Raw genomic sequence first — 27,822 nt, forward strand, 5'->3', positions numbered from 1 at the left:
TGAGATCTATAGCATTATTGCTGTTGGTATTGGCAAGAATGATGTAGGGATCATGCTGTCAGTCGAGCTGATTAATATTGCTGGACTTGTCTCATTTTTATTTCAAACAGACAAATGTTGATTGAAGGTCATGGGGTGGGTGTTTTTCTTTACTTCCTGACTAGTACTCTGGCAGAATGGATTGCCCAACTTTCATCCCATTGAATAATCAGACAGGTGCTGTAACAGCCAGGTGATTCTCTCTGCACAGCATCACCCAGGCCCTGGGAAGGAATGTCTAATGCTGCAGATCTTCACCTAATTTTATGGTGAGCTTTCCAGAGCACATACCCTCCTGCTGAAGTTTGGTCAACTCTTGGGACTATCTTTGTTGCTTGATTGAGGCTCTTTGGCATTGAAGCTGCACTCATATTAAAATTGGTGATCTCATGTATATAGTAAGCTTTCAAGTTTAAATTAAATCAATTCACTTTTAATTCATAAAACGTACTTGAGCAAAATTTCTCAGTTAAAAGAAAAACTTTTAGAAAATACAATCTGTTTAACAGAGCATTCAGTAATGCACTTTGACAAAGTTTCACAATTCTGTTGGCTCACAAGAATGATTTTATTGTTGGAATTGCTTGTGATGGTGAAAGGATTATATGTCATAGAAATACTATGCATTGACAAAGGCCAATTTGTGCCCTTGAAAGAGAGCTGGCAGTGCTACTCTGTGAAACTCGCCTGAGGATTTGTCAGGAATCTGATTTCGTATAGGTCCCTTATCTGACCTTGACAGCAGACAGATGCTGGATACTATCAACCTGATGAATTAATACTAAGGATGTGACACCTTAACTTTGCACTCTGATGCCTCTCAAATATTGCTGAGATTGCACTGAAGTTTTCTGTGCCCATATCTGTATGGGTTACAGCATTTCTTGAATGCATTGTCTTGTTGTCTTGTCTAGCTTTCTATTCAGTTTGTCTAAATGTTAACTAATACTTTCACTAACTTAATTTTGTCTAATCTGTATGCTGAATCTGCATTTGATTGTTTCTTTGAAGCTGCTTGCAGTTAAATGACTGAATGGCAGGCTTGCTTGTAGTGTTTAACTTGATTTTAGTATTTTCTTTTTCCATATGCTTCGCAGTTGGATTTCCAGGTGGGTTTTTCCTTGACTGAGGCACTTAATAAGCATGTGGGAACAACCATGGTGGGCTTTGGGCATGGATACAACAGAATTGAAGGTCATTTGTCTAGCTTCTGTATTGTGGGGTCACATTACACAATCGTTTAGTGATATGCGAGAGCTTTTTGATTTGTTTCTGTGTTGTGTTACACTTCAATGTCCTAGCATTGAGCAATAAATTCCTCAATGTTAGCCAATGAGCACCTCCTAATGCCATGCTGTGCCATTTCTACTCCATGAGTAGGTGAGTGTTCTCATATTGCAGATATAATTGTTTAAGTTGTGGGATATTTTTGCATTATTTTGGTTAGTCCATAGCAAACAAGTATTGGGTTGACTTCATACGAACATAGGAGCTCGAGGAAGGAGTAGGCACTCGGCTCTACGAGACTGCTCTGCCATTCAATAAGATCACGTCTAATCTGATTTTAACCTCAACCCCACATTCCTGCCTAGCCCCAATAACCTTTCACCCCCGTGCTTATCAAGAACCTATCTACCTCTGCTTTAAAAATATTCAAAGATTCTGCCTCCACCACCTTTTGAGGAAGAGAGTTCCGAAGATTCGTGACCCTCTGAGAGAGAGAATTTCTCCTCATTTCTGTCTTAAGTGGGCGACCTCTTATTTTTTTAAACAGTGACCCCTAGTTCTAGATTCTCTCACAAAAGAAAGCGTCCCCTGCACATCCATCCTGTCAAATTCCGTCATGATGTTATATGTTTAAATCAAGTCGTCTCTTACTTCTCTAAACTCCAGCGAATACAAGCCTAACCTGTCCAGCCTTCCCTCAGAATACCACCCGGCCATTCCTGGTATTAGCTGAGCAAACTTCTCTGAACTGCTTCCAACGCATTTACATCTTTACTTAAATAAGGCGACCAATTCTGTACACAGTACTCCAGATGTGGTCTTACCAATGCCCTGTACAACTGAAGCATAACCCCCCCCCCCCACCCCCACTCTTGCATTTAGTTCCCCTCGCAATAAATGATAACCTTCCATGAGGTTGCCAAATGAATTGCTGCACCTGCATGCTAACATTTTGCGATTCATGCACTAGGACACGCAGATCCCTCTGTATCTCAGAGATCTGCAATCTCTCATGATTTAGATAATATGCTGCTTTTTTATTCTCCCTGCCAAAATGGACAATTTCACATTTTTCCACATTATACTCCATATGCCAGATCTTTGTCCACTCACTTAACCTATCCATATCTTTTTGTAGCCTCCTTATGTCCCCTTCACAATTTAATTTCCTCTTTATCTTTGTGTCAACAGCAAATTTAGCAACCATACCTTCGGTCACCTTCATTCAATTCATTTATATAAATTGTAAAGAGTTGAGGCCCCAGCATTGACCCCTGCATCACACCACTCATCACTCTTGCCAACCAGGAATGAGCCATTCATTCCTCCTGTTTCCTGTTAGCTAGCCAATCTTCTGCCCATGCCAGTATGTTACCCCCAGTACCATAAGCATCTATTTTCCATAAAAACTTTTGATGTGGCACCTTGTCAAATGCCTTCTGAAAATCTATGTTCAGTACATATGCTCGCCTTTATCCACAGCACCTGTTACTTCTTCAAATAACTCCAATAAATTGGTTAAACATGGTTTCCCTTTCACAAAATCATGTTGACTCTGCCTGATTACCTTGACTTTATCTAAGCGCTCTGTTATAACACCTTTAATAATAGCTTTTAACATCTTCCCTAAGACAGATGTTAGGTTAACTGGCCTGTAGTTTCCTGCTTTCTGTCTTCCTTCCTTTTAGGATAAAGGAGTTACATTAGCTATTTTCAATCTAATGGAACCTTCCCAAATCTAATTAATTTTGGAAAATTAAAACCAATGCATCAACTATCTCATGAGCCACTTCTTTTAAGACCCTAGGATGAAATCCTTCTGGACCCGGGGACTTGTCAACCCACAGTTCCAACAATTTTCTAAGTGTCACTTCCCTGGTGATTGTAATTTTCTTCAGTTCCTCCCTTCCAATTCCTGATTTACAGTTATTTTTGGAATGTTACTTGTATCCTCTATAGTGAAGACCAATGCAAATACCTATTCAATTCATCTGCCATCCCATTTTCCATTAAATCCTCACTCACTTTCTATAGGACCAACATTCACTTTGTTACCTCTTTTCTTCTTAAAATATCTATGGAAACTCTTACTATCCATCCTTATATTTCTAGCTAGCTTTCTCTCATACTCTAGTTTTCCTTCTAGTCATTTTTCACTGTTTTTGTATTCTGTCCAATCTTTCTGACCTGTCACCCATCTCTGCACAATGAAATGCTTTTTCTTTAAGTTTGATACTACCTTTAACTTTTGTAGCTAACCACAAATGGTGAGTCCCCCCTCCCAGTTAGGATTTTTCTTTCTTAATGAAATGTATCTATTCTGTGTATTCTGAAATATTCCCTTATATATCCACCACTTCATCTCTATTGACCTATTCCTTAACCAAAGTTGCCAGTTCACTTTTGCTAGCTCTGCTTTCATACCCTCATAATTTCCCTTATTTAAGATTAAAATATTAGTCTTAGGCCCGCTCTTCTCTTCCTCAAACTGAATGTAAAATTCAATCATGTTATGATTACTGCTACCTAGGATCGCCATCACTATGAGATCATTAATTAATCCTGTCTTGTTGGTCAATATCAGGTCTAGTATAGTAAAGCTATAGCCTGCTTTCTGGTTGGTGCCAGAACATGCTGTTCTAAGATAAAAACAAAAAACTGCGGATGCTGGAAATCCAAAACAAAAAACAGAATTACCTGGAAAAACTCAGCAGGTCTGGCAGCATCGGCGGAGAAGAAAAGAGTTGACGTTTCGAGTCCTCATGACCCTTCCACAGAACTGAGAACTCAGTTCTGTGGAAGGGTCATGAGGACTCGAAACGTCAACTCGTTTCTTCTCCGCCGATGCTGCCAGACCTGCTGAGTTTTTCTAGGTAATTCTGTTTTTGTTATGCTGTTCTAAGAAACTATCCTGAAAACATTTTATGATTTTGTCAGCTACACTACCTTTGCCCACCTCATCTTTACCCAAACTGCTTCTGTATCCTGGATTCCTGAACAAAGGTCACCCCTCTCTTTTGTGCTAATATCATCATTAATTAACAAAGCCATCCCTCCACCTTTTCCTAATGTCCTGTACTTCCTAAATGTTACATATCTTTCAATATTCAGGTGCTAATCTGTAGCCATGTCTCTGTAATATCTATCAGACTCTAATTATTTATTTTTATTTGCACTTTAATGTTCATCTGTTTTGTTTTGAATGCTGTGTGCATTCAGATGCAGAGCCTTAAGTTTTGTCATTTTATTATTTTTGTAACCTCTAGCCGTACCTGCTGATTTACTCCTAGAATTGTGCCCTCTGTCCTTTCCTGACATGGTCTGTTTATCATTTCCCACATTAGTACCTTCCCCTCTTGCCTTGTCGTTCCTCTTTAATTTACGACACCTTTCCAAATTTGATCCCTTGCCCACACTATTTTGTTTAAAAACCTCTCTAATTCCCTCTTACGCAATTCGCAAGAACACCAGTCCCAGCATGGTTCAGGTGTACACTGTCCCAATGGTACAGATGCCACTTTCCCCAGTGCAGGTGCCAGTGCCCCAAGAACCATAACTCACTTCTCCCACACCAGTCTTCGAGCCATGGATTCATCTTTCTAATTTTATTTGCTCTATGCCAATTTGCACGTGGCTCAAGTAATAATCCAGAAATTATTACCTTTGAGGTCCTGCTTCTTAATTTAGTGCTTAACTCCTCATACTGACCATACAGAACCTCCTTCCTCATCCTACCTATGTCGTTTGTACCTACATGGATCATGACAACTGGATCCTCCCCCCTCCCACTGTAAATTCTTCTCCAGCCCTGAGCAGATGTCCCGAACCCTGGCCCCAGACAGGCAACACAGCTGTCTGGACTCTCGCTTTTTGCTGCAGAGAACAGTGTCAATCCCCCTCACTATACTGTCCCACACTACCAACACATTCTTTTTGCTCCCCTTGCTTGAACAGCTTGCTATACCATGACGCCATGGCCTGTCTGCTCATCTACCTTCCAGACCTCGCTTTCGCCCACACAGGTTGTGAGCACTTCAAACCTGTTTGACAATTGCAAAGCCTGAAGCTTCTCCACTACTGTCTGCTCGGTCCCATTACCTGCTTCCCTCATGGTCACATCCTCATGTCCCTCAATGCTGACCAAAACAGACTACTCTATTGTTAGAGGTGTGACCATCTTCTGCTTTCTCCTCTCGTTGTTTTCACACTCCCGCTGCTCTCTCCTCTCGCTGTTTTCACACTCCTGTTGCTCTCTCCTCTTGCTGTTTACACACTCCCGCTGCTCTCTCCTCTCGCTGTTAACACACTCCCATAGCTTTCTCCTCTCGCTCTATTTTTACACTGTTGCTGCTTTCTCCTCTCGCTGTTTTCACACTCCGCTGCTCTCTCCTCTCGCTGTTTTCACACTCCCGCTGCTCTCTCCTCTCGCTGTTTTCACACTCCCGCTGCTCTCTCCTCTCGCTGTTTTCACACTCCCGCTGCTCTCTCCTCTCGCTGTTTTCACACTCCCGCTGCTCTCTCCTCTCGCTGTTTTCACACTCCCATAGCTCTCTCCTCTCGCTCTATTTTCACACTGTTGCTGCTTTCTCCTCTCGCTGTTTACACACTCCCATAGCTCTCTTCTCTCGCTGTTGACACACTCCCATAGCTCTCTCCTCTCGCTGTTTTCACACTCCCGCTGCTCTCTCCTCTCGCTGTTTTCACATTCCTGCTGCTCTCTCCTTTTGCTGTTTACACACTCCTGCTGCTCTTCTCTTGCTGTTTTCACACTCCCGCTGCTCTCACCTCTCACTGTTTACACACTCCCGCTGCTTTCTCCTCTCGCTCTGTTTTCACACTCCCGCTGCTCTTGCCTCTTCTCTCATTGTTTACACACTCCTGCTGCTCTCTCCTCTTGCTCTGTTTTTGCACTCCGGCTGCTTTCTTCTCTTGCTCTGTTTGAACACTCCTGCTGCTGTCTCCTCTTGCTGTTTACACACTTCTGCTGCTCTCTCCTCCCATGCTGTTTACACACTCCCGCTGCTGTCTCCTCTCGCTCTGTTTTTGCACTCCTGCTGCTGTCTCCTCTTGCTGTTTACACACTCCCGCTGCTCTCTCCTTTCGCTCTGTTTACACACTCCCGCTGCTCTCTCCTCTCGCTCTGTTTACACACTCCCACTGCTCTCGCCTCTTGCTGTTTTCACCCACCCACTGCTCTCTCCTCTTCCTCTGTTTTCATACTCCTGTCTTTCTGCTCTCCTTGTGTTCTTATACCCTGTCTGTCATTGACAACAAAGATCTCTTTTGTCATTAGATTTCAGAAATATCTGTATTTGAACTGATGAAAGCAGGAATTTTATTCTGTAGATCACGAGAAAATCTTCCCAGTGTCTCTCCTAAATTTCTTTCTCATTATTTCAGCCTGGGACCCCTGTCCTTCTCTTGCAGTTTAACTTTTATTTATATAGTGCCTTTCACATAATGCTTCTTGGGAGTTTTACAAAACAAAATTTGACACTGAACCACATGATATGTTAGGACAGATGACCAAAAGCTTGGGCAAAAAGCTAGGTTTTAAGGAGCATCTGGAGGAAAGAGATGTAGAGAGTTGGACAGGTTTAGGGAGGAAATTCTGCTTACGACCAAGGCAACTGAAGGCATGACCACAAATGGTGAAACAATTAAAATTGGGGGATGCTAGAATTGGATGAGCACCGGATATCATTGGAGGGTTGTGGGGATGGGAGAGATAAAAGAAAGGGAGGGGTAAGGCATGGAGAGATCAGTGCTATAGTGATGAATGATATAGGCACTGGAGAGCAAGACGTAGAGTCAGTCTGGGTAGAAATAAGAAATAGCAAGGGAAAGAAGTCCCTGGTGGGAGTAATCTACAGGTCCCCAAACAGTAGCTCAGCAGTAGGCCATAGTATAAATCAGGAAATACTGGGAGCATGTAAGAAAGGCACGGCAATAATCATGGGTGATTTTAATATGCACATAGACTGGACTAATCAAATTGGCAAGGGTAGCCTCGAGGGAGAGTTCATAGAGTGTATTAGAGGTTGTTTCTTGGAGCAATATGTTGTGGAACCAACCAGGGAGCAGGCTATTCTGGATTTGGTTTTGTGTAATGAGATGGGATTAATTAAAGATCTCATAGTAAAGGATCCTCTAGGGAAGAGTGATATAGCATGCTAGAATTTCAAGTGCAGTTTGAGAGCGAGAAACTCAAGTCCCACATTAGTGTTCTGGAGTTAAACAAAGGGATCTGCATAGGCATGAGGGCAGATTTGGCCCTAGTGGACTGAGCAGGAAGACTACAAGGCAGGACATTTGATGAACAGTGGCACATATTTAAGGAGATATTCAATTCCTCCCAAGTAAAATATATTCCAAAGAGGGAGAAAGATCGTAAGAGGGGGAAAAAGCAGTCATGGCTAAGCAAGGAAGTTAAAGATAACATAAAGGCAAAAACTAAGGCACACCAAATTGCAAAGGTCAGTGGCAGGCTGGAAGATTGGGAAACTTTTAAAGATCAACAATGGGTTACTAAAAAAAATAATAAAAAGAGCAAAGGTAAATTATGAAAGAAAACTAGCGCAAAATGTAAAAACTGATAGCAAAAGCTTCTACAAGTATATAAAAGGAAAGAGAGTAGCTAAAATGAATGTTGGTCCCTTGGAGGATGAGACTCGAGAGTTAATAGTGGGGAACGCAGAAATGGCAGAAACGCTTAATCAATATTTTGCCTCAGTTTTCACAGTGGAGGACACTAGTACCACCCCAATAGTAACAGGTAGTGCAGAGGGTATAGAGAAGGAGGAACTTAGAACAATCACAATCGCTAGAGAAAAAGTATTGAGCAAACTCTTGGGATTAAAGGGTGACAAGTCCCCAGGACCTGATGGCCTACATCCCAGGGTCTTAAAGGAAGTGGCAGCGGAGATAGTGGATGCATTGGCTATAATATTCCAAAATTCCATGAATTCTGCAAAGGTTCCAGTGGATTCGAAAAATGCTAATATAACGCTCTTATTCAAAAACAGGGGGAGGGTGAGGCAGAAAGTGGGAAACCATAACATCTGTCATTGGGAAATTGTTGGAATCCATTATTAAGGAAGTAATAATGGGGCATTTGGAAAGTCAAAATGCAACCCATCAAAGTCAGCATGGTTTTATGAAAAGTAAATCATGTTTGACTAATTTGCTAGAGTTCTTTGAAGATGTGACAAGCAAAGTGGATAATGGGGATCCTGTAGATGTAATATATCTAGACTTCCAGAAGGCCCTTGATAAGGTGCCGTACAAAAGATTAATACACAAGATAAGATCACACGGAGTTAGGGATAATATATTAGTTTGGATAGAGAATTGGCTAACCAACAGAAAGCAGAGAGTTGGGATAAATGGGTCTTTAACTAGTGGGGTGCCACAGGGTTCAGTCCTTGGGCCCCAACTATTTACAATCTATATTAATGACTTGGATTCAGGGATAGAAGATACTATAGCTAAATTTGCAGATGATACCAAAATAGGTGGGAAGTAAGTTGCAATGATGAAATAAGAAATTTACAAATGGATTTGGACAGGTTAAGTGAATGGGCCAAAATTTGGCAGATGGAGTTTAACGTGGATGAGTGTGAGGTTAAGCATTTTGGTTGGAAGAATAAAAAGGTGACTTATTATTTAAATGGAGGGAAACTTCAGAATACTTCAGTGCAGAGGGATCTGGGTGTCCCCATGCATGAATCGCTGAAAGCTAGTGTGTAGGTACAGAAGATAATAAGGAAGGTAAATGGAATTTTGGCATTTATTGCTAAAGGAATTGAATATAAAAATAGGAAGTGTTGTTGCAACTGTACAAGGCATTGGTGAGACCGCACCTGGAGTACTGTGCACAGTTTTGGTCCCCTTACTTGAGGAAGGATGTAGTTGCATTGGAGGCGGTTCAGAGGAGGTTCACTAGATTGATTCCAGAGATGCGGGGCTTGTCTTATGAGGAGAGATTGAGCAGTTTAGGCCTATACTCGCTAGAGTTTAGAAGGATGAGATGAGATCTAATTGAGGAAAATAAGATGCTAAAGGGGATAGACAAAGTAGACGTGGAGTGGATGTTTCCCCTTGTGGGGCATTCTAGAATGAGAGGCCATAGTTTTAGGCTAAGGGGTGGTAGTCTTAAATCAGAGATAAGGAGGAATTACTTTTCTCAAAGGGTCGTGAATCTGGAATTTATTACCTCAGAGTGCAGTGGATGCCAGGGCGCTGAATAAATTTAAGGAGGAGATAGACAGATTTTTAATTAGTAACGGGTTGAAAGATTATGTGGAGAGGGTGGGAAATTGGAGTTGAGGCCGAAATTAGATCAGCCATGATTATATTGAATGGCGAGGCAGGCTCGAGGGGCTGAATTGCCTATTCCTGCTCCTAGTTCTTATGTTCTTATGTATGAGATTTGAAAACAAGGGTGAGAAGTTTAAAATTGAAGTGTTGCTTGACCAGGAGCCAGTGTAGGTCAGTAAACCCAGGACTGACGTATGAATGGGATTTGGGACACGTAAAGACACGGCAGCAAAGGTTTGAAAGACTCCTAGTTTTCTAAGGTTAGAATGTGGGAAGCCGGCTAGGAGTGCTTTGAAATAGTCAAATCTAGAGGTAACAAAGGCATGAGGGTGGAGCCAGGTGATATTGTGATAGGTGGAAATAAGGTGAGTGCATATGTGGTTGGAAGGTTATCCCTGAGTCAGGTATGGCACCAAGATCATGACCTGTCTGTTGCCAGGGAAAGAGCTGGAATTGGCAACTAAGGAGAGGAACTTGTAGCAGGGAACGATGACAATGACTTCAGACTTCCCAAAATTTGATTGGAGGAAATTTCTTGTTGGGCAGTATTGGATGTTGGATAAACAGTCTGAAGAGATTAGCTAAAGTAAATATTGGTCCCTTAGAAGCAGAGACAGGAGAAATTATCATGGGGAAGTGGCGGAAACATTGAATAAATATTTTGTGTTTGGCTTCAGAAAAGACGTACCAGAAATAGACAATAACCTAGGGGCTAAAAAGAGTGAGGAAATTAGTGAAATTAATTTCAGCACCAATTAAGTATTGAAGAAACTTAAGAGCTTAAAATCCAACAAATCCCTAGGACCTGATGCCTACATCCTAGGGTTGTAAACGAGAAAGCTGCAGAGATGTGCTTGTGTTAGCTGTGATTTTCCAAAATCCCTCAGATTCAGGAATGTTCCCACTAAATTGGAAGTTAGCAAATGTTACACCACTTTTCAAGAAAGGAGGGAGAGAGAAAACAATGAACTATGTACAGGCTGGTTAGTTTAACATCAGTTGTTGGGAAAAAACTGGAATCTATTATTAGAGAAGTCTTAACAATGCACTTAGAAAAGCAAAGTATGATTAGAATAAGTCAACATGGTTTTACTAAAAGGAAAGAAATCATGTTTGACGTATTTATTAAAGTTTTATGAGGCTAGTAGGGTAGATGAAACGGAATCAGTAGATGTAGCAGATCTGGATTTCCAAAGGCATTCCATAAGGTGCTGCACAAAAGGTTAATCAGCACGATAAGAGCTCATGAAATTGGGGGTAATATATTAGCATGGATAGAGGATTGGTTAACGGATAGAAACCAGAGAATGGGCATAAATGGGGCTTTTATAAGTTGGCAGGCAATGAATAGTGCAGTGCCACAAGGTTCAGTGCTGGGCCCTCAGCTATTTACAATCTATGTTCTTGACTTTAATGAAGAGTCAGAGGGTAATGTATCTACGTTTGGTGATGATACCAAACTAGGTGGAAAGGTAAGCTGTGACGAGGACACAGAAAGACTGTAAAGGGATATAGACAGGTTACGTGAGTGGGCAACAAGATGGCAAATGGAGAATAATATCAGGAAATAAAAAGTTATTCACTTTGGTCTAAGAATAAAACAGAATATTTTTTAAATGGTGAAAAACTTGTAAGTGTTGATGTTCAGAGACTTGGGTGTGCTTGTACTAGGAATACAGAGAGTGAGCATGCAGGGGCAGTGAGCAATTAAGAAGGCACATGGTATGTTGACCTTTATTGCAAGGGGATTGGAGTACGAGAATAAACAAGTCTTACTACAGGTGTAGGGTTTTGGTGAGACCACCTCTGGAATACTGTGTGCGGTTTTGGTCTCCACATTTAAGAAAGGATACTTTTGCATTGGGAGCGGTACAGCGAAGGTTCGCTAAATTAGTTCCAGGGATGAGGGCATTGCCCTATGATGAGGGGCTGAGTAAATTGGGCTTACCTTCTCTGGAGTTTAGTAGAATGAGAGGCAATCTCATTGAAATGTACAAACTTCCAGTGGGGCTTGCTAGGATGGACGCTGAGAGATTGTTTCCATTGGTCGGGGAATCTGAAACATGGGGACACAGTCTCAGTATAAGAGCCGATCATTTAGGACTGAGATGAGGAGAAATTTCTTCACTCAATGGGTTTTGAATATTTGGAATTCTCTACCCCAGACGGTTGTGGATGCTCCATCATTGAATACATTTAAGGCTGGGATAGACAGATTTTTGGTGTCTCAGAGAATTAAGGGATATGGGGAGTGGTGGGTAAATGGAGTTGAAGCCCAAGATCAGCCATGATTATGTTGAATGGTGGAGCAGGCTCGATTGGCTGTGTCGTCTACTTCTGTTGCTAACTCTCATGTTCTTACAATTTAAAAACTATGGAGACATTAAGGGAGGCAGTGGTCATAACTCAAATCTCTAAGAATGAGGTTTAGCCTTGTTGCTCTTCACAGCAGCTCCAACTTTTGAATCTCCTTTGTATCTTGCTGTCTTCAATTTTGTGATTTTTTTCAAGTAGCTGAGGTTAAAGTGGAGGCTGCTCTCGTCAATAGGTAATGGAAGACAAAACATGGCGTACAGCACAGAGTCAAGAAAAGGATTCCTTCTGATGACTAGACCAACAGATTTATCCATGTTAACGTATTCAACTCCACAAATAAAGATGTAATTACTGCAGTGCACTAACTATTGCGAATGAATTTCTGGAAGTAAAAAGAGAGCAGTTGTAATTAGGAGTTTAGGGTTAGGTTTCTCTTTATTAAGCATTCTATTCACCATAATCTCTATGTAAAGGGAGAGTAGGAAAAGATAAGAAACAAATGTATAAATATCCACCAGAGACCGAAACTTCTCAAGAGCTTTTGCTCAGAGATGCTGTGAGAGCTTTTTATTTTAAAACCAGGAACTCAGTTTGTATGTAGTGAAAGCTGTGATCTATCCTCCTCCATTTGCACTCTTCTGATGTATGCGATGTATTGTTTTGTCTGTGAATAAATCTGGACTGTAGTTTTTAGCCAATATGTAATGATCCAGCAGTGAATGTCTTTTCTACCTCATGACTTGACTGGAGAATGGTGATGGGAATCCCATGTGTTCTTCAGTGAGTGATTTCCCTTAATTCAGGATTAATTGTTGGGCCTGTGCTACATTGATCAGGGCAAAGAATAAGGACATGGTTTCCAGTCTTTAGGGGACTCAGTCCACTTATGGAACTGCCATATAACTATTTATAGGTGGAAAGATGTTGGGGAGAAGCCTGAACTGTAATGTCCCACACACACATTTGTAAACATCATCTACCCCAGCATCACTTTTTGAATGCTCTTAACATACTAAAACATTCCGAGATGCATCACAGGAACATTATAAAACAAAGTATGACATAAAGCCACATAAGGAGATTAGTTCAGTTGACCAAAGCTTTGTCAAAAAGACATGTCTCAGAGGAGCAAGATGAAGTCGAGAGGTGTATGGAGAGAATTCAAGAGCTTGGGGCCTAAGCAACTGAGTGCACAACAGTGAGATTAAAATTGGAGATGCACAAGAGGCCAGAATTATAGGAGTGTAGATATCTCGGAGGGTTGTGGGGCTCAGTGAAATTACAGAGACATGGAAGACTGAGCCAATGGAGGGATTTGAAGCCAAAGGTGAGAGTTTTAAAATCAAGCTGCTGCTTGACTGGGAACCAGTGTAGATCAGCGAACACAGGGATGATAGGTGAATGGGACTTGCTGCGAGTTAAAATACAGGCAACAGAGTTTTGGATGACCTCAAGTTTACGGAGGGTAGAATGTGAGACCAGCCTTGAGTGCATTGGAATAGTCAAGTATAGTGGCAATGAAGGCATGAATGCAGATTTAAACAGCAGATGAGCTAAGATGAGTGAAGTTAGGCGATGTTATGCAAGTGGAAAAAGGAGGTCTTAGTAATGGCATGAAAATGTGTGAAAGGTCATCTTGGAGTCAAATGTGATAGCAAGGTTGCAAAAAGACTAGCTTAATCTCAGACTGTTGCCAGGTATAAGGATGGAATCGGAAGCTGGGAAACTGAGTTTGGCTTCTGTCTTTCCAAAGTTGAATTGGAGGAAATTTCTGCTCTTCCAGTCATTGTCAGCTGTCCCTTGATTCGAGGATGATATCTACTCAGGATCACGAGTTTCTGTTATGGATCTTCATGTGACTGAACAGGTCAATTCTCGATCTGCAGATCTTTTGACACATGGGACAAGACATCCCATGAGTTAGTATGATCCAGAGTGAAGGATTTGCTTCCCTTACTTTTCTTTCCTTCTGTGCCGCCACTCTGCCTCATTAAGACTTTGTGTCTCAAAGCTTGATGCAGTTTGATGGACAAGGTGTTGCTGTTTTGAATGATTGTTAGCGAGCTCCTCCCAATGATTAATGTCAGTGCTGCCCCACTTTAAGCATTGTGTCAGGATGGGGGCAATGCTTTTCTGCTGTCTGGACATAGTGTCCAGTCAATTGAAGCTGATTTTGCAGTTGCATCTGAATGCTTGTGGAACTAGCTTCGAGAAGGACGCTAGCGTTGGTTCGGTGGTCCTCCCATTGAATCCAAAGAATATGGTTGAGGTGTAGCTGATGAAATTTTCTCATGCTCTTATGTGTCACTGATACACAGTCCAGGTCTCTCTGCAGTGAAGAAGCTCGGTGATGACAACTGTTCTGTGCACCAGGGCTTTGTTGACTTGTGGAGGGGTCTTTGTTATCAAACACTCACTGCCATCATTGGAAGGCTGAGCTGGTACAGCTGACCCCGGTATTAGCACTCTCGTCAATGGTCTTCTGAGAGAGGTGGCTGCCAAGGTTTGGCAAGTGCTCAACATATTCCACAGTCTCTCCTTCAACATATATGGGAGGTAGACTATTTTGCTAACCAGGTGTGGGTTGATATGAGTTTTAATTTGGCAACGTTCAAGGACAGGCCGAGTTTCTTGTACATAATTGAAGAGATGGAGAGTGGCTTGAAAATCTGGTGCAGAGTGGGTAATGTTTCGATGCCTTTTGAAACTGATAACTTTATAAAAAAAAGAATTTCAATGACACCTACCCAGAGAATTTCACTTTTTAAAACCTTTATTATAACAAATCAACCAAAATCAACATAATTCAAACTTTAACAGACAAACAGTATTTCAGAGGTAACTTTCATATTAAGTAGTTAGTACAACAAAGATACGTCTCAAATAGTTAAAAGCACTTACATTACAAATGGGGGACCACGTGCAAACTCAGTCTCCCAACTCGGCCACCTTTTTGTAGATTTCTCATTTTCCATCCAATCGTTTCAGCTCTTGAGTTGCATTGACTAGCGCCATATTCCAAGCAAAAGTCCCCAGACAGAGTTACTACCAACAAGTTGCATGTCTGCCAACTCTCTCTCACTCAGGTCACGACAATCCTGATGGCATAGAATCCCCAGAGTTTTTCTGTGACTCCTTTAAACAGCCTGGTGGGCTCTGGCAATACTGAGACAGTAGCAATGGGTCTTATCCAATCCCTTGCCCTTCCTGTCTTCTGCTCTCTTCTCTTTCCAACTATATAACACACACAGTCTCTGCTCAATTCACAGAAATCTGCTTCAACACCAGAATCTGATCAAAGTTACCAAACAGAAAGCTTCCATTCAGATAGAACTTTGCTTGTTCCCTCTTTGCACAAATTCTTAGTGTATTCTGAACGACCAAACACAAAACACAAGCTGACCCAACCCCATTGTAATTTGCTTTTTATTTACTCTTTGCTTCTTTGTTGTTCATCCTTATGGCAACCCCAGATTAAATGGACATTTCTAGGAACCTAATGATATCATAATTAGAAAACCAATTAACCCTCTGTCAGAATACTCTCCAGCTGCTTTAGCCTTAAATGGACATCACACAAAAAGAAAATACATGCTTCCCAAAGCACAGGAGTCATCACAACCACAAACGTAGATTATGTGCAGAGGTGAATAGCTACTGTCAAATAGGTTGTAAATAGCATGGGGGCAATAACAGAGCCTTGCTTGACCCTGGTCTGGAGTTTGAAATCTTCTCTTTCAGATCTCCCACTCCAGACAGTTGCAGTCATTTCATCATGAAGCAATTGAGGGATTGTGATGATGTTTCTTGGACATCCAAATCTTTTTAGCACAGTCCACAGAGCCTTGTGATTTACTGAGTGAAATGCTTTGGTTGGGAAAAGGAATGCAGTGAAGAGTTCCTGGTGGTGTTCCCGACATTTTTCTTGGATTTGTCTGGCAACAAATTTCCTGCGGAAGGTCTCATGCTGCACTGGGAGGATTTCCTCAGCTACAGGAAGTCGGCAGTTCAGGAGAATGTGTGTGAGGATTTTCCCTGATCTGGATGAGGGAAATAACTTGATAGTTTCTGCACGTTGATTTATCTGCTTCTTGAGGATAGTTACAATTATCGCATTTCTGAAGTCAGTAGGAGTTCTTTTTCCTCCCAAATCCATAGGTTGAGTGCTCGAGTCTTGATGTGAGAAGTCGTCCACCAGCTTTGAAGAGCTCAGCTGGAATATCGTCTGGGCTGCAGGCTTTGTTGCTTTTCATCTGTTTGATTACATGTTGCTATCAATGGTGGTTCACCCATGGATTCTACCACAGGATACTGGGGATAGCCTGGAGAGTATTAGCTGCTACTGTGGATTCATGATTGAGGAGCTGTTCAAAATGTTCCTTCCAGCCTTGACAGATGGCAGTGTCATCATTAAGAAAAGAAACACCATCCCTGTGAGTGAAGGGGATTTTATTCATTTGACCCTGGTCTATAGATGGCCCTGGTGGCTTCAAAAAAGCTTTGTAAGTCATGATGGTCAGCATATTGTTGGATACCTCAGGTCTTCTCCTCCCATTCCAACTCCTTTCTCTTCCAGATTTGTCTTTGAGCGTCAGCCGTGAGGTGTTGGAATGCTGCCTTCTTTACTTGTGACCTTGGGTTATTCTGCCAGGCAATGAGGGCTGCTCATTTTTGTTCTTGGAGGCCACATATTTCGATTTCATTTTCATTGAACCAGGCCTGGTGAAAACTTTGCACAAAGCCAATGGTCGGACAGGGCAGGCCAGTACAGCTGACTATACTTGACCCCACTGTTTTGGGACTGAGTTGGATGTGTGAAGATTTTCCATGTTGGTCATGTGCTGTATTTGCTCCCTCTCTTCCGTCACGCTGCTTTAAGAATGAGACATTGATCTTCCTTCTCTTGGGGTTTTTGGTTTGTGCAATGTTTAGGTACAAGGTCATCACCGATTGAACAAGTGGATGATCTTTCCAGCAGCCGTCAGCCCCCTGCATGGATTGAGTGATACAGATATCACTTAAATCTTTGACTCGAACAAAGATGTAACCAGGAGTGCCAGTGCCTTCATGTGGTTCTGTATTTGTCCTTCTGGTGGAAGAGGGTGTTTGTTATAATGAGGCCACGCTGAACACACTTTGTCAGCAGGAGGATGCCATTTGCACTGGCTTTTCCCACCCCATTGTTCCCAATGGTTCCTCTCTAGACATCGGAGTCATGGCAAACCCTGGCATTAAAATTCCCCAGAAGGATAATCTTTTCTGCCTTTGGGATGACAGTGAGGTCAAGACTCAAGGTCAAGACTTCTCCAGCCTGTAAATAGTTGGTTTGCTGGGGCTAGGATGATATTGTGTGTGAGATTTCATGACCAGGCTTATTTACATGCATTTGAGTGTTCACCGAACAGGCCTTAGAGCCTCGGCACCAAGGATTGTGAATGATGTTTGTATGGCCAATAATACCTTCATGGGTGTGAATTATGGTCTGGTTCATTGAGTTAGTGAGCTTTGTGCATGGCTGGTGGCTCAACATAGTATTGTTTTGGATTTAGAACAGCCCAAACACCTCCAGAGGTTTGTGTGTAGTCATATCTTGGTGTTGATCTCATTTCATTGTGGTGCTCTACTTACGATTGGGCCTGTCCTTTGGAAGGAAGTACTGTTTTACTGTTGTTCTCAGAGCCAGTGTTGTATCAGTCTCAGAGCATAAACAGTCATCATATATAGCAGGTGCTTCACTGTCTGAACAGTCTCCTGTACTAATTGCTGCAGGCCTGGACTGTCATTTCTAATGGCTCTGCTTGTATAATTCTAATTGTAGAAACAAACAAATGAGTTGTCTTGCATTTTTTTGTGCTTGGGTGAAATGAAATAGCTGCGAGATGTTGAGTTACAAAGGAAGATCCAAAGATGAACATGTCACTGTTTATCACTGTCCTTGTCAATCATCTCATGTGAAGTAATTCAAACATAAATGAATCCAATAGGCTGGTTAATGGACCCAGTAGGATACTAGCTCGTGCTATTCAGTTATAGTGGTTCATATGAAAGGTGTATTTATATTTTTAAATTTCCTTTCTTTTCTCTTCAGAATGCTGCACTTCATCACCTCTTTATACGTAAAACGTTTCGACCGTTTAAATGCCTTCACTGTGGGAAAGCATTTCGGGAGAAGGAGAAGTTGGATCAGCACCTGCATTTCCATGGGCGGGAGGGCAACTATCCACTGACCTGTGATATCTGTAACAAAGGCTTCATAAACAGTTCAGCACTCGATTCACACATGAAATTCCACTCTGATCAGAAAACATACTCCTGTATTTTCTGCACAGACTCTTTCGATAGACTTGACCTGCTAAAAGAACATGTTGCAATTCATGTTACTAACGGCTGTTTCACTTGCCCTTCCTGTAAAAAACAATTCCCAGACTTCATTCAGGTGAGTGCATCTGAGCTGTTTCAGACCTTTTTGGAAGATGGTGTGATTATTTGTGAGGAGGGGATGGAGGGTGAGGAGTGGGTGTAGACTGGGGCTGGAGTGCAAGATGGTGTGATTATTTGTGAGGAGGGGATGGAGGGTGAGGAGTGGGTGTAGACTGGGGCTGGAGTGCAAGATGGTGTGATTATTTGTGAGGAGGGGATGGAGGGCGAGGAGTGGGTGTAGACTGGGGCTGGAGTGCAAGATGGTGTGATTATTTGTGAGGAGGGGATGGAGGGCAAGGAGTGGGTGTAGACTGGGGCTGGAGTGCAAGCGGGGGCGCTCTGCAAGTGTGGTGTTTGTTGTTGTAATCCAAAGTTGCCAAATTTGTTGGCATTATGGTTTCTATTTTTGCTAATAGATTAGTAGCACACAGACAAGACCATTTACCCCTCGTGTCCCTGCTGTCTCTTCTGTAGAGCAATCCAACACAAATCCCAAATACAAAAGGAAAATAATGCAGATGCTGGAAATCTGAATTAAAAACAGAAAACGCTGGAAACCCTCAGTAGGTCAGGCAACATCTGTGGAGAGAGAAACAGAAGTAATATTTTCAGGTCTGTGTTCTGAGAAAAAGCTACAGACCTGAAACCTGGACTCTTTGTCTCTCCACAGATGCTACCAGACCTGCTGAGGATTCCCAGCATCTATTGTTTTTGTTACACTGGAACATATTTGTGCTCTCAAAACACCAGAAAACCCAACCCAGATCCCCAGCTTTCCCTGCAGTTAAGAAAATAGGAGAGAAAGTTAAAACTTGGAGTTATTACCGTTAATGCTCGGACCCTGAGATGCAGAGTTCTCACGAGAAAGATGCCGTAGTTTCCTAGAATCTCCTGTTCTGCCCGGTTGGGGGAATGTAGGGAGTCAAAGATGTTTTGAAATGGGGAGTGAGAGAAGTTAGGATCATACTTGCAATCAGAATGGTGCAGGAAAGACAACACTGTGAGCAGCAAATATATTATACCAGGTTTAGGCAGTACATATAGATTGGTGTGTCACAGGGAAGGAGATTTTTGGGCCCTGGATAATGGTGTGGAAAGAGATGAATTAACAGCCTTTGGATCTGCTGTAGTTGCACAGACAAGTACCAGAGGAAGAGCAACTGGAAATTGAGGTGGTGGAACAGTGAACAAGAATATCCTGGAGGGAGCAGTTCCTACAGAAAGCTTGGTAGGTAAAGATGTATTTGGTGGTGGGATCGTGTTGTAGATGCAGAATATGCTGGAAGATGATCTGTTGCATGCAGAGGTTGGTGGGATGGAAGGTCAGTGTTAAGTGGATCCTTGTAAAAGGGAGGAAGGAATAGGCGAGAGCAGAAAATGGGCTGGACACAGACAAGAGTTCAGAAACTTTAGCTGAGAAAGCAAGTGGTATCATCAAAACATATGAGAACGATGGAGTCATTTCCCTGGGAGGAAGGGTTGAAATCTATACAGCAATGTACAAGATGGGAAGAATTGCAAGCTTCAGCAACAGAGCCCAGTCTGATCCAAATGCTGACTGCATTAACTTCAGATCGTAGTACTTTATTCATTGTTTTTATATCAGGGCGCACTTGATATGGGGTGAATTTGTTCATGTTTGTAGTGAGAGGATGCAGGTTGGTGTTTTGTGTGTAAACCATTTATCAGAGCACAGGCTGATCGAGGTGGGGATTTGCTCCTGGGCTATGATCTGTTTGGTCTGATTTGGGTGTGAGATGAGAGACTTGCATTTTTTTCTGTGACTTTCGGTTTTCACAACAGACGTGCTAGGTGCTCAGGCATTTTATTTCACTTTTTCTAATTTACCCCATTTTCTTTCTCTTTTCAGTTAATGCCCTCTCCCAGGAATTTTCACCACCTTTGGATATTTATGTCCTTTTGTTTTAAAAGGTTTTCTCTTTATGCTTCTTTGAGATGATCTATTTATCATCAGTTTCCTGCTTTCCTCCTTTGGGAAGTCTTAGTTTTTCATCTTTTTAATCTTTCAGTTTCCATTCCTGACAATACTGACATGTTAACCTGCTATTTGTCTTTATGGATGTTAACTGAAAAGCCTCGTATTTCTAAAATGTTCCCTTTGTTTCAGATTTCCAGTTTGAGCAGCATTTTCCTTACAACCCAACAGCTTTAGTTTCTGATCTTACTTTCAATTGATATGTGCCTTATACAATTGCCTTGTGGACTCTGTATGTGTGGGAATAGAGCCTTTGCAGTGTACAGAGTTAACCGGATGTAAGGAGCCATCAGTGGTAGTTACAGAGTAACTGGGCAAATGGAGATCTAAGTGTTAGTTAAAGGGGATAGATGGATGCAAGATTCCTTTGCAGCCAATTTGTGTCCTCCTCACAGCTTACAGTCCGACCTAGCTTTGTATTCTCAACAAACTTGGATATATTACTCTCAATTGCTTCATCTAAGTCATTAAAATCAATAGCTGAGGCACGAATTGTTGCAGCACGTAACAGCCTGCCAGCCTGAAAATCTCTATGATTTCTGTCCTTTTACCAATTCTCTCTCCGTGCTAATAAACTATGACCAACCACATGAACCCTAATTTTGTGCAGCAACCTTTGTATGGAATGTCCTTTGAAATTACAAATACACCATATTCAGTGGTACCCCTTTATCTCGTTACATCCTCAAAAAACTAAACGAAAAAAAATTGTCAAACACAATTTCCATTTCAAAATGCTGTGTTGATTCTGTGCAATCATATTTTAATTTTCTAGGTGCCCTGTTGGACAGATTTTTGATTGATAAGAGAGTCGATGGCTATGTGGAACAGGCAGAAAAGTGGAGCTATGGCCACAGTCAGTTCAGCTATGGTCTTATCAAATAGCAGAGCAGGCTCGATGGGCCAAATAACCTCATCCTCCTCCTGTTTCTTATGTTCTCTTACCACTTCCTTCACAATGGAGCCAGTATTTTCCCTATTACTGATGTCAAGCTAATTGGTCTATAGTTTCTTTATTTCTCTCTCATACCTTTCTTGAACAGTAGGGTTATGTTTGCTACTTTTCAGTCCATAGGGACCATTTCAGAATCTGGGACATCCTGGAAAATCAAAACTAATCTACACACCGTTCTGCAGCCGCCTCTTTTAAAGCTCTGAAGAAGCGTCATACGGACTTGAAACGTTAACTCTGTTTCTCTCTCCACAGATGCTGCCAAACCTGCTGAGTTTTTCTAGCATTTTCTGTTTTTGTTTCAGATTTCCAGCATTCGCAATATTTTGCTTTGATCTTTTAAAATCATGTAGGCCATCGAATCATCTGAATTTGTTGGCATTTAATCAGAGCATAATTAAGGTACACAAAGTGGCCATTTGGCCAATCGAACCTAGCCATTCCCTGTAGGGCAATTAGTCAATCCAGGTCCCCTGTTCCATCTCCATAATCCTGCAAGTTATTTCACTCAAGTATCCATCCATTTTCTTCTGAAACAGTTGATTGTCTCCCCTTCCACCACCCTTGTCAGGCAGCAAGTTCTAATTTATTACCAATCTCTGTTTAAAAAAAAAGTTTTTCCTCATCCTTGCACCCAAAACATTTAATCTGTATTCCTTAGTCCTTGTACCATCAGCTAATAAAGCTTTTCTTTTGCTACTTTATCTAAACCGGTCATATTCTTATCTAAATTATTAAATTTCTTCTCAATCTCTTTTGCTCCAAGGAGAACAGTCCCAGATACTCCAACTTAACCTTGTAGTTAAAATATTACATCTCTAGACCATTCTGGTAAATCTCCTGTGCACAGTCTCCAGGACCTCACATCCTTCTTATAGTGTAGTGACCAGAACTGGATGCAGTACTCTAGTTTGGGCCTTACCAGGGCTTTGTAAAGGCTCAGCATAATCTCCCTGCTTTTGTGCTCAGTGCCTCTATTTATGAAGCCCAAGATCTCATTGAGAGAGTGGTAGCAAAGCTTATATGTCCTGCCAAGATCTATGCACATGAACACCCCCCCCAGGTCCCTCTGTCCCTGCGACTCTTTAGAAATGTGCAATTAAGTCCTCTTGCTATTACCCCTTGCTACTACTCCTGCCAAAATATACCAGTTCACACTTCTCTTTATTAACTTCCATCTGCCACTTGTCAGCCCACCCTGGTAGCCTTCCCAAGCCTTGTTGCAGATGATTTGTAATATCCTCACTGTTTGCCCCAGCCCCAAGTTTGTTATCATTGACAAATTTTGAATTTTTACTCTTTCTTCCAATATCCAAGTCATTTATATATGTCAAGAAACAGTGGTGTTAGTACTGACCCTTGGGGTGTACCACTGTCCACCATCCTCCAGTCACAAAAATAACCATTTACCATAATTTGCTGTTTTCTGTCCTTCAACCAATTCTTTATCCAAAGTGACACTGAACCTATGAGCCTCAAGTTTGTTAACCACTGTTTTATATGGAACTTTGTCAAATGCTTTCTTAAAATCCATGTAGACAACATTCACCACATTTCCTTCATCAACCTTTTCTGTTGCTTCATCAAAAACTTCAATTAGATTAATCAAGCATGATTTGCTCTTTACAAATCTGTGCTGCCTATACTTAATTAACCAAACCTCTCCAACTGTCTGTTGATTTATTTCCCTGTTTATTGTTTCTAAAACCTTACCCAATATTGATGTTAAACTAACTAGCTTGTAATAAGGAAGGCAAATGGAATTTTGGCATTTATTGCTAAAGGAATAGAGTATAAAAATAGGGAAGTGTTGTTGCAACTGTACAAGGCATTGGTGAGACCGCACCTGGAGTACTGTGCACAGTTTTGGTCCCCTTATTTGAGGAAGTATGTAGTTGCATTGGAGGTGGTTCAGAGGAGTTTCACTAGATTGATTCCAGAGATGCAGGACTTGTCTTATGAGGAGAGATTGAGCAGTTTAGGCCAATACTCGGAAAAGTTTAGAAGGATGAGATGAGATCTAATTGAGGTGTATAAGACACTAAAGGGGACAGACAAAGTAGGCATGCAGCGGATGTTTCCCCTTGTGGGGCATTCTAGAATGAGAGGCCATAGTTTTAGGCTAAGGGATGGTAGATTTAAATCAGAGATGAGGAGGAATCTCCATTGGCATCCAATGGCTCCTGGCTTTGGTTCTCCTATTTTTCCCTCTTGTTGAATGTACCTAGCTTCCATCTTCCTTAAAGATCACCCATTGTTCTATACAGTTTTTCCCATCAGTCTTTGGATCCATTTTACTCTGGCTGTCTCATCCCACTGAAGTTTGCCCTCTTCCAATTTGGCAGTTCTACTTTAGATTGTTCCTTTTTTTTCAATTCCTAATCTAAAACTTATGATCGCGTGATCACTCTTACCTAAGTGTTACCCCGCAGACACTTGGTCCACTTCCCCAGCACCAGATCCAGTAAATTCCTAACTGAACCGCAAACGTACTGATCAAATAATTTCCTCCCCCTCCTTTTCTTTCACTCTAACGATATCCCCTTTGATATTTGGTTTCTTAAAGTCCTCCAATATCATCACTGTGTAGTTCGTACACATCCCTGTGATTTCCCTACAGATATGCTCCTCTGGGCTGGATTCTTGCTACCAAGGTACATAGCTGAAGTCAGTAAGTATCCCGAATTGGCAGACCCTGTCTTGGTTCAAAGGACCCCATTACACCCAATTTTCGCAGTGGAGTGGTGGGACCAGGATAGAGTTGGATCAATTGACCCTGGAAGCAGATCCTGGGCGGCAACAGGGGCAGGCAAGTGCAGAGGTGGGATGGTTAGAAGGCACGCATTAGTTCTCTGGGAGTTCGTCCCAGTTGTTTAGAAACTGTTCGACCCTCATTAACCCTCACCACCCCCCCCAACACCCAGTGCTCCTCCATGGCAAATCATACCTCCATGCCATTTCATGGTCCCATGCCACCCCTATAGCCAGCCGTCACGTAGCCACTATGGGCAGAATTCAGTAGCCACGTGGAGATATAACAAAAGTTCTAACCATCTAACAGAGCTGTCACTCAAACACACTTGATAGGGAAGAAATATCCAACAAAGGAGGGAGATAGAAAGCAGGAAACTACAGGCCAGTTAGCTAAACATCTGTCATAGGGAAATGGCTGGAATCAATTAAGGAGGAGGTTATAGCGCGGCTTCAGAAATCTCAGTGCAAATTTCCCTTTTGTGAAAGGGAAATTGTGATTAACTAATTCCTTGGAGTTTTTAGAGGAAGTAACAAGCAACGTGAATAAAGGGTAACTGTGGATGTGTTGTACTTGGCTTTCTACAAGGCATTTAACAAGGTGCCATAGCAGAGGTTACTACACAAAATAAAGCTCATGGAGTAGGGGGATAACATTAACATGGTTAGAGAATTGGTCAGTTGACAGGAAACAAAGAGTAGGTATAAATGGCTAATTTTAGGGTTGGCAAGATGTTATAAGTAGAGTGCCAAAGGAATCAGTGCTGGGACCTCAACTATTTATAATTTATTTCAATGACTTAGATGAAGGGACCTAATGTATGGTTGCTAAATTTGCTGATCAAACCAAGGTAGTTAAAAAAGTAAGCTGTGAAGAGGACATGAGTCTGCAAAGCGACATAGTTGAGTGAGTGAGCAAAAATTTGTTAGATGGACTATAATGTGGGAAAATATGAACTTGTCCACTTTGGCAGGAGTAATAAGAAAGCAGCGTATTATTTAAATGGAGAGAGATTGCAGAACTCTGAGGTGCAGAGGCATCTGGGTGTCCTAGTACACGAATCAGGAAAAGTTTGTATGCATGTACAGCAAGTGATTAGGAAGGCAAATGGGATGTTGTCATATAGTGCAAGGGGAATGGAATACAAAAGCAGGGGTGCTTTGCTACAGTTGAACAGGACATTGGTGAGATCATAACTAAAGTACTGTGTATGGTTTTGGTCTCCTTATACAAGAAAGGATATAAATGCCTTAGAAGCAATTCAAAGAAGGTTCACTCAACGGATATCTAGAATGGGCAGGGTGGGTGTTATCTTACAAGGAAAGGTTGGACAGGCTGGGCCTGTATCCATTGGAGTTTGGAAGATTGAGAGGTGACCTGATTGAAACATATGATATTCTGAGGGAACTTAACAGAGTGGATACTGAAAGAATGTTTCTCCTTTTGGGAGAGACTAGAATAGGGGACACAGTTTAAAAATAAGGGGTCTCCTATTTAAAACAGAGATGAGAACAATTTTTTTTCTGAGGGTCATGAATCTTTGGAACTCTTTTCCTCCAGAGGGCAGTGGAGGCAGAGTCAATGAATATTCTTAAGGAAGAGGTCAGTAGATTCTTGACTAACAAGGGAGTCAAAGATTATCAGGGGTAGGCAGAATGTGGTGTTGAGGCCACAATCAGATTAACCGTGATCTAATTAAATAGCGGAGCAGGCTCGAGGGGCCGAATGGCCTTCACCTCCTAACTTGTATGTTCATATGTATGTCCATCAAAGACATTAAATCTTTTAGCCTCTTTAAACTGTCAATCAAAATGTGAACTCAGCCCCTCCTTGTTGAGATAAGTGCTTTTGAAGCTTCATAGACTGGGCCAAGTATTCATAATGGCCTCAGCTATAATAATCACCCTTGGGAAATGTCAGTAAAGAACTCTATTGAAACCGCAGGGACAGAAAGTAATTTTCTTTCCCGTCAATCAAAGCAGCCGAGCAGGAACTCTAAATGACAGCTTCAGTCTATTTTTTTTGTTTTTAAAGTGCTGGGGATTTAAATAACTTCAGATTATGACATTAAACAGACCTTATATACCTTTCGAGAGCATTTATGTCTACTCCATAAATTTGATTCTAGACATTTCCGATTAAGGCCAGTGGAAAAGTGAAAATGGTGTCTGTTTGAACTCAGCACTAATTTCAAATGGGCTTGCTGAGTTTGACTTTCCCGTCTGTGTGATTCACACCCTGTTCCATGCCGGCAAAAATTAGATTTGTCAGAAATTGTGACAAGACTTCCACATCCAGGTCCCGCCAGCCATTTTTAAAGTTCTCTGGAATCAGCATGACTCCGTGAAAATCAGGCCCTCTATCTATGGCTCAGTATTGAGAGACATATAGAATATCCTCAGTAGTGTGATCGTAGCCTTCTCCAGGATTCTGTCCTTGCCCCCTCAAGGACAATCTCTCTTGCCAACGCTACAATGTCATCTTATCCTATCAGGATATGGGGAGAAAGCGGGAGCAGGATATTGAGTTGGATGATCAGCCATGATCATATTGAATGGCGGAACAGGCTCGAAGAGCCAAATGGCCTACTCCTGCTCCTAGTTTCTATGTATCTATGTTAATCAGTTCTGTCACCCACTTCCCTTTGTTGCTGCTTTTCTGAACTCTTTGTATCTTTGAATATTGTGTCCAGACCTCATTATTTTTAAGCCATGTTTCAGTTATTATTGCCACTACATCATGTCCACTTAGCTATTTGCACTTGTAGCTCACTGACCTTATTCACCAAACTTTGCATTTACATACATCTATTCTAACTTACCTTTTTATTCCTCAGTCCTTCTTAGTCAGCTCCTATCTAATGTGGTACAGCTTCCTTCTTTAGTACTATCCAACACTCTCACTTTATGCACCTTACTTCTTTATGCACTTACCCCTGCCAATTTGGTTTTACGCCTCCCAGCCACACTAGTAAATCTCCCCAAGAGCATATACCTAGGTACAATCCGCCCTTTTGAATAGGTGCTTCCTGCCCCAGAGCTGGTCTCAATGCTCCATGAATTTGAAGCCTTCCCTAATCTTGCAGCAAGCCTCAAATCACTCATTCATTCTCCTCACCTTCCTGTTTCTACTCTTGCTGGCAGAGTACTGGAAGTAATCCTGAGATTACTACCTTTGAGATCCTGATATTTAACTTCCTTCATTGCTCCTGAAAGTCTGACTGCAGGACCTCAATGCCTCTCTATGTCATTTGTATCGATGTGCACCACAAGTTTTGGTTCATCCCCCTGCAGAATATTTTTCACCCTCTCCTTGATTTCCTTCATCATTGCATCAGAGAGGCAAACACACCAGTTGGACTCACAATGAGGGTTATAAAAATAGCAGTCCCCCTAACTGTGGAATCTCCTTTAACAAGTACATTTCTGCTCTTTACTGCTCTCTCCTGTGCAGCCATTTGCCCATTGGTTCTGGATTGCACTTTAAGGTGTCGTAACTCCTTGCATTCTCCAATGCTTGAGTACCTGTTTGAGAATGATGTGTACCCTGAAGGCTCCTGTACTTCCTGCCTCTTCCTATTTGTCCAGACAGCTATCTATCTACTATCCCAAACTCTTACTGCCTGTGAAATGCCTACATCCTGGAAAATACAATCCTGGAAACTCTCAATCTCCCTGAAGCTCCACAGTGACTCCAGCTGCCCCTCAAGCTTTGAAATCCTGAACTTAAGCTCAAGCAGTTGGAAACACTTACACATAGGGTCCCCCAATACACATGAAATATTCTGAAATTCCTACATGG

The 27,822-nt window shown here is 41.8% G+C and overlaps 1 protein-coding gene across 2 annotated transcripts in view; it reads left to right on the plus strand.

Annotated features, from left to right (window-relative positions):
• Positions 1-27,822, plus strand: part of prdm10 (PR domain containing 10) — a 196,123-nt gene that overhangs the window by 117,528 nt on the left and 50,773 nt on the right. For both annotated transcript variants that reach the window (XM_041174207.1, XM_041174205.1), the window contains exon 13: positions 17,990-18,337. In XM_041174207.1, the coding sequence (XP_041030141.1) occupies positions 17,990-18,337 (348 nt within the window). The remainder of the gene's footprint in view (positions 1-17,989; positions 18,338-27,822) is intronic.

Source organism: Carcharodon carcharias, chromosome 25, assembly GCF_017639515.1.
Source record: "Carcharodon carcharias isolate sCarCar2 chromosome 25, sCarCar2.pri, whole genome shotgun sequence".
Classification (NCBI taxonomy): Eukaryota; Metazoa; Chordata; class Chondrichthyes; order Lamniformes; family Lamnidae; genus Carcharodon; species Carcharodon carcharias.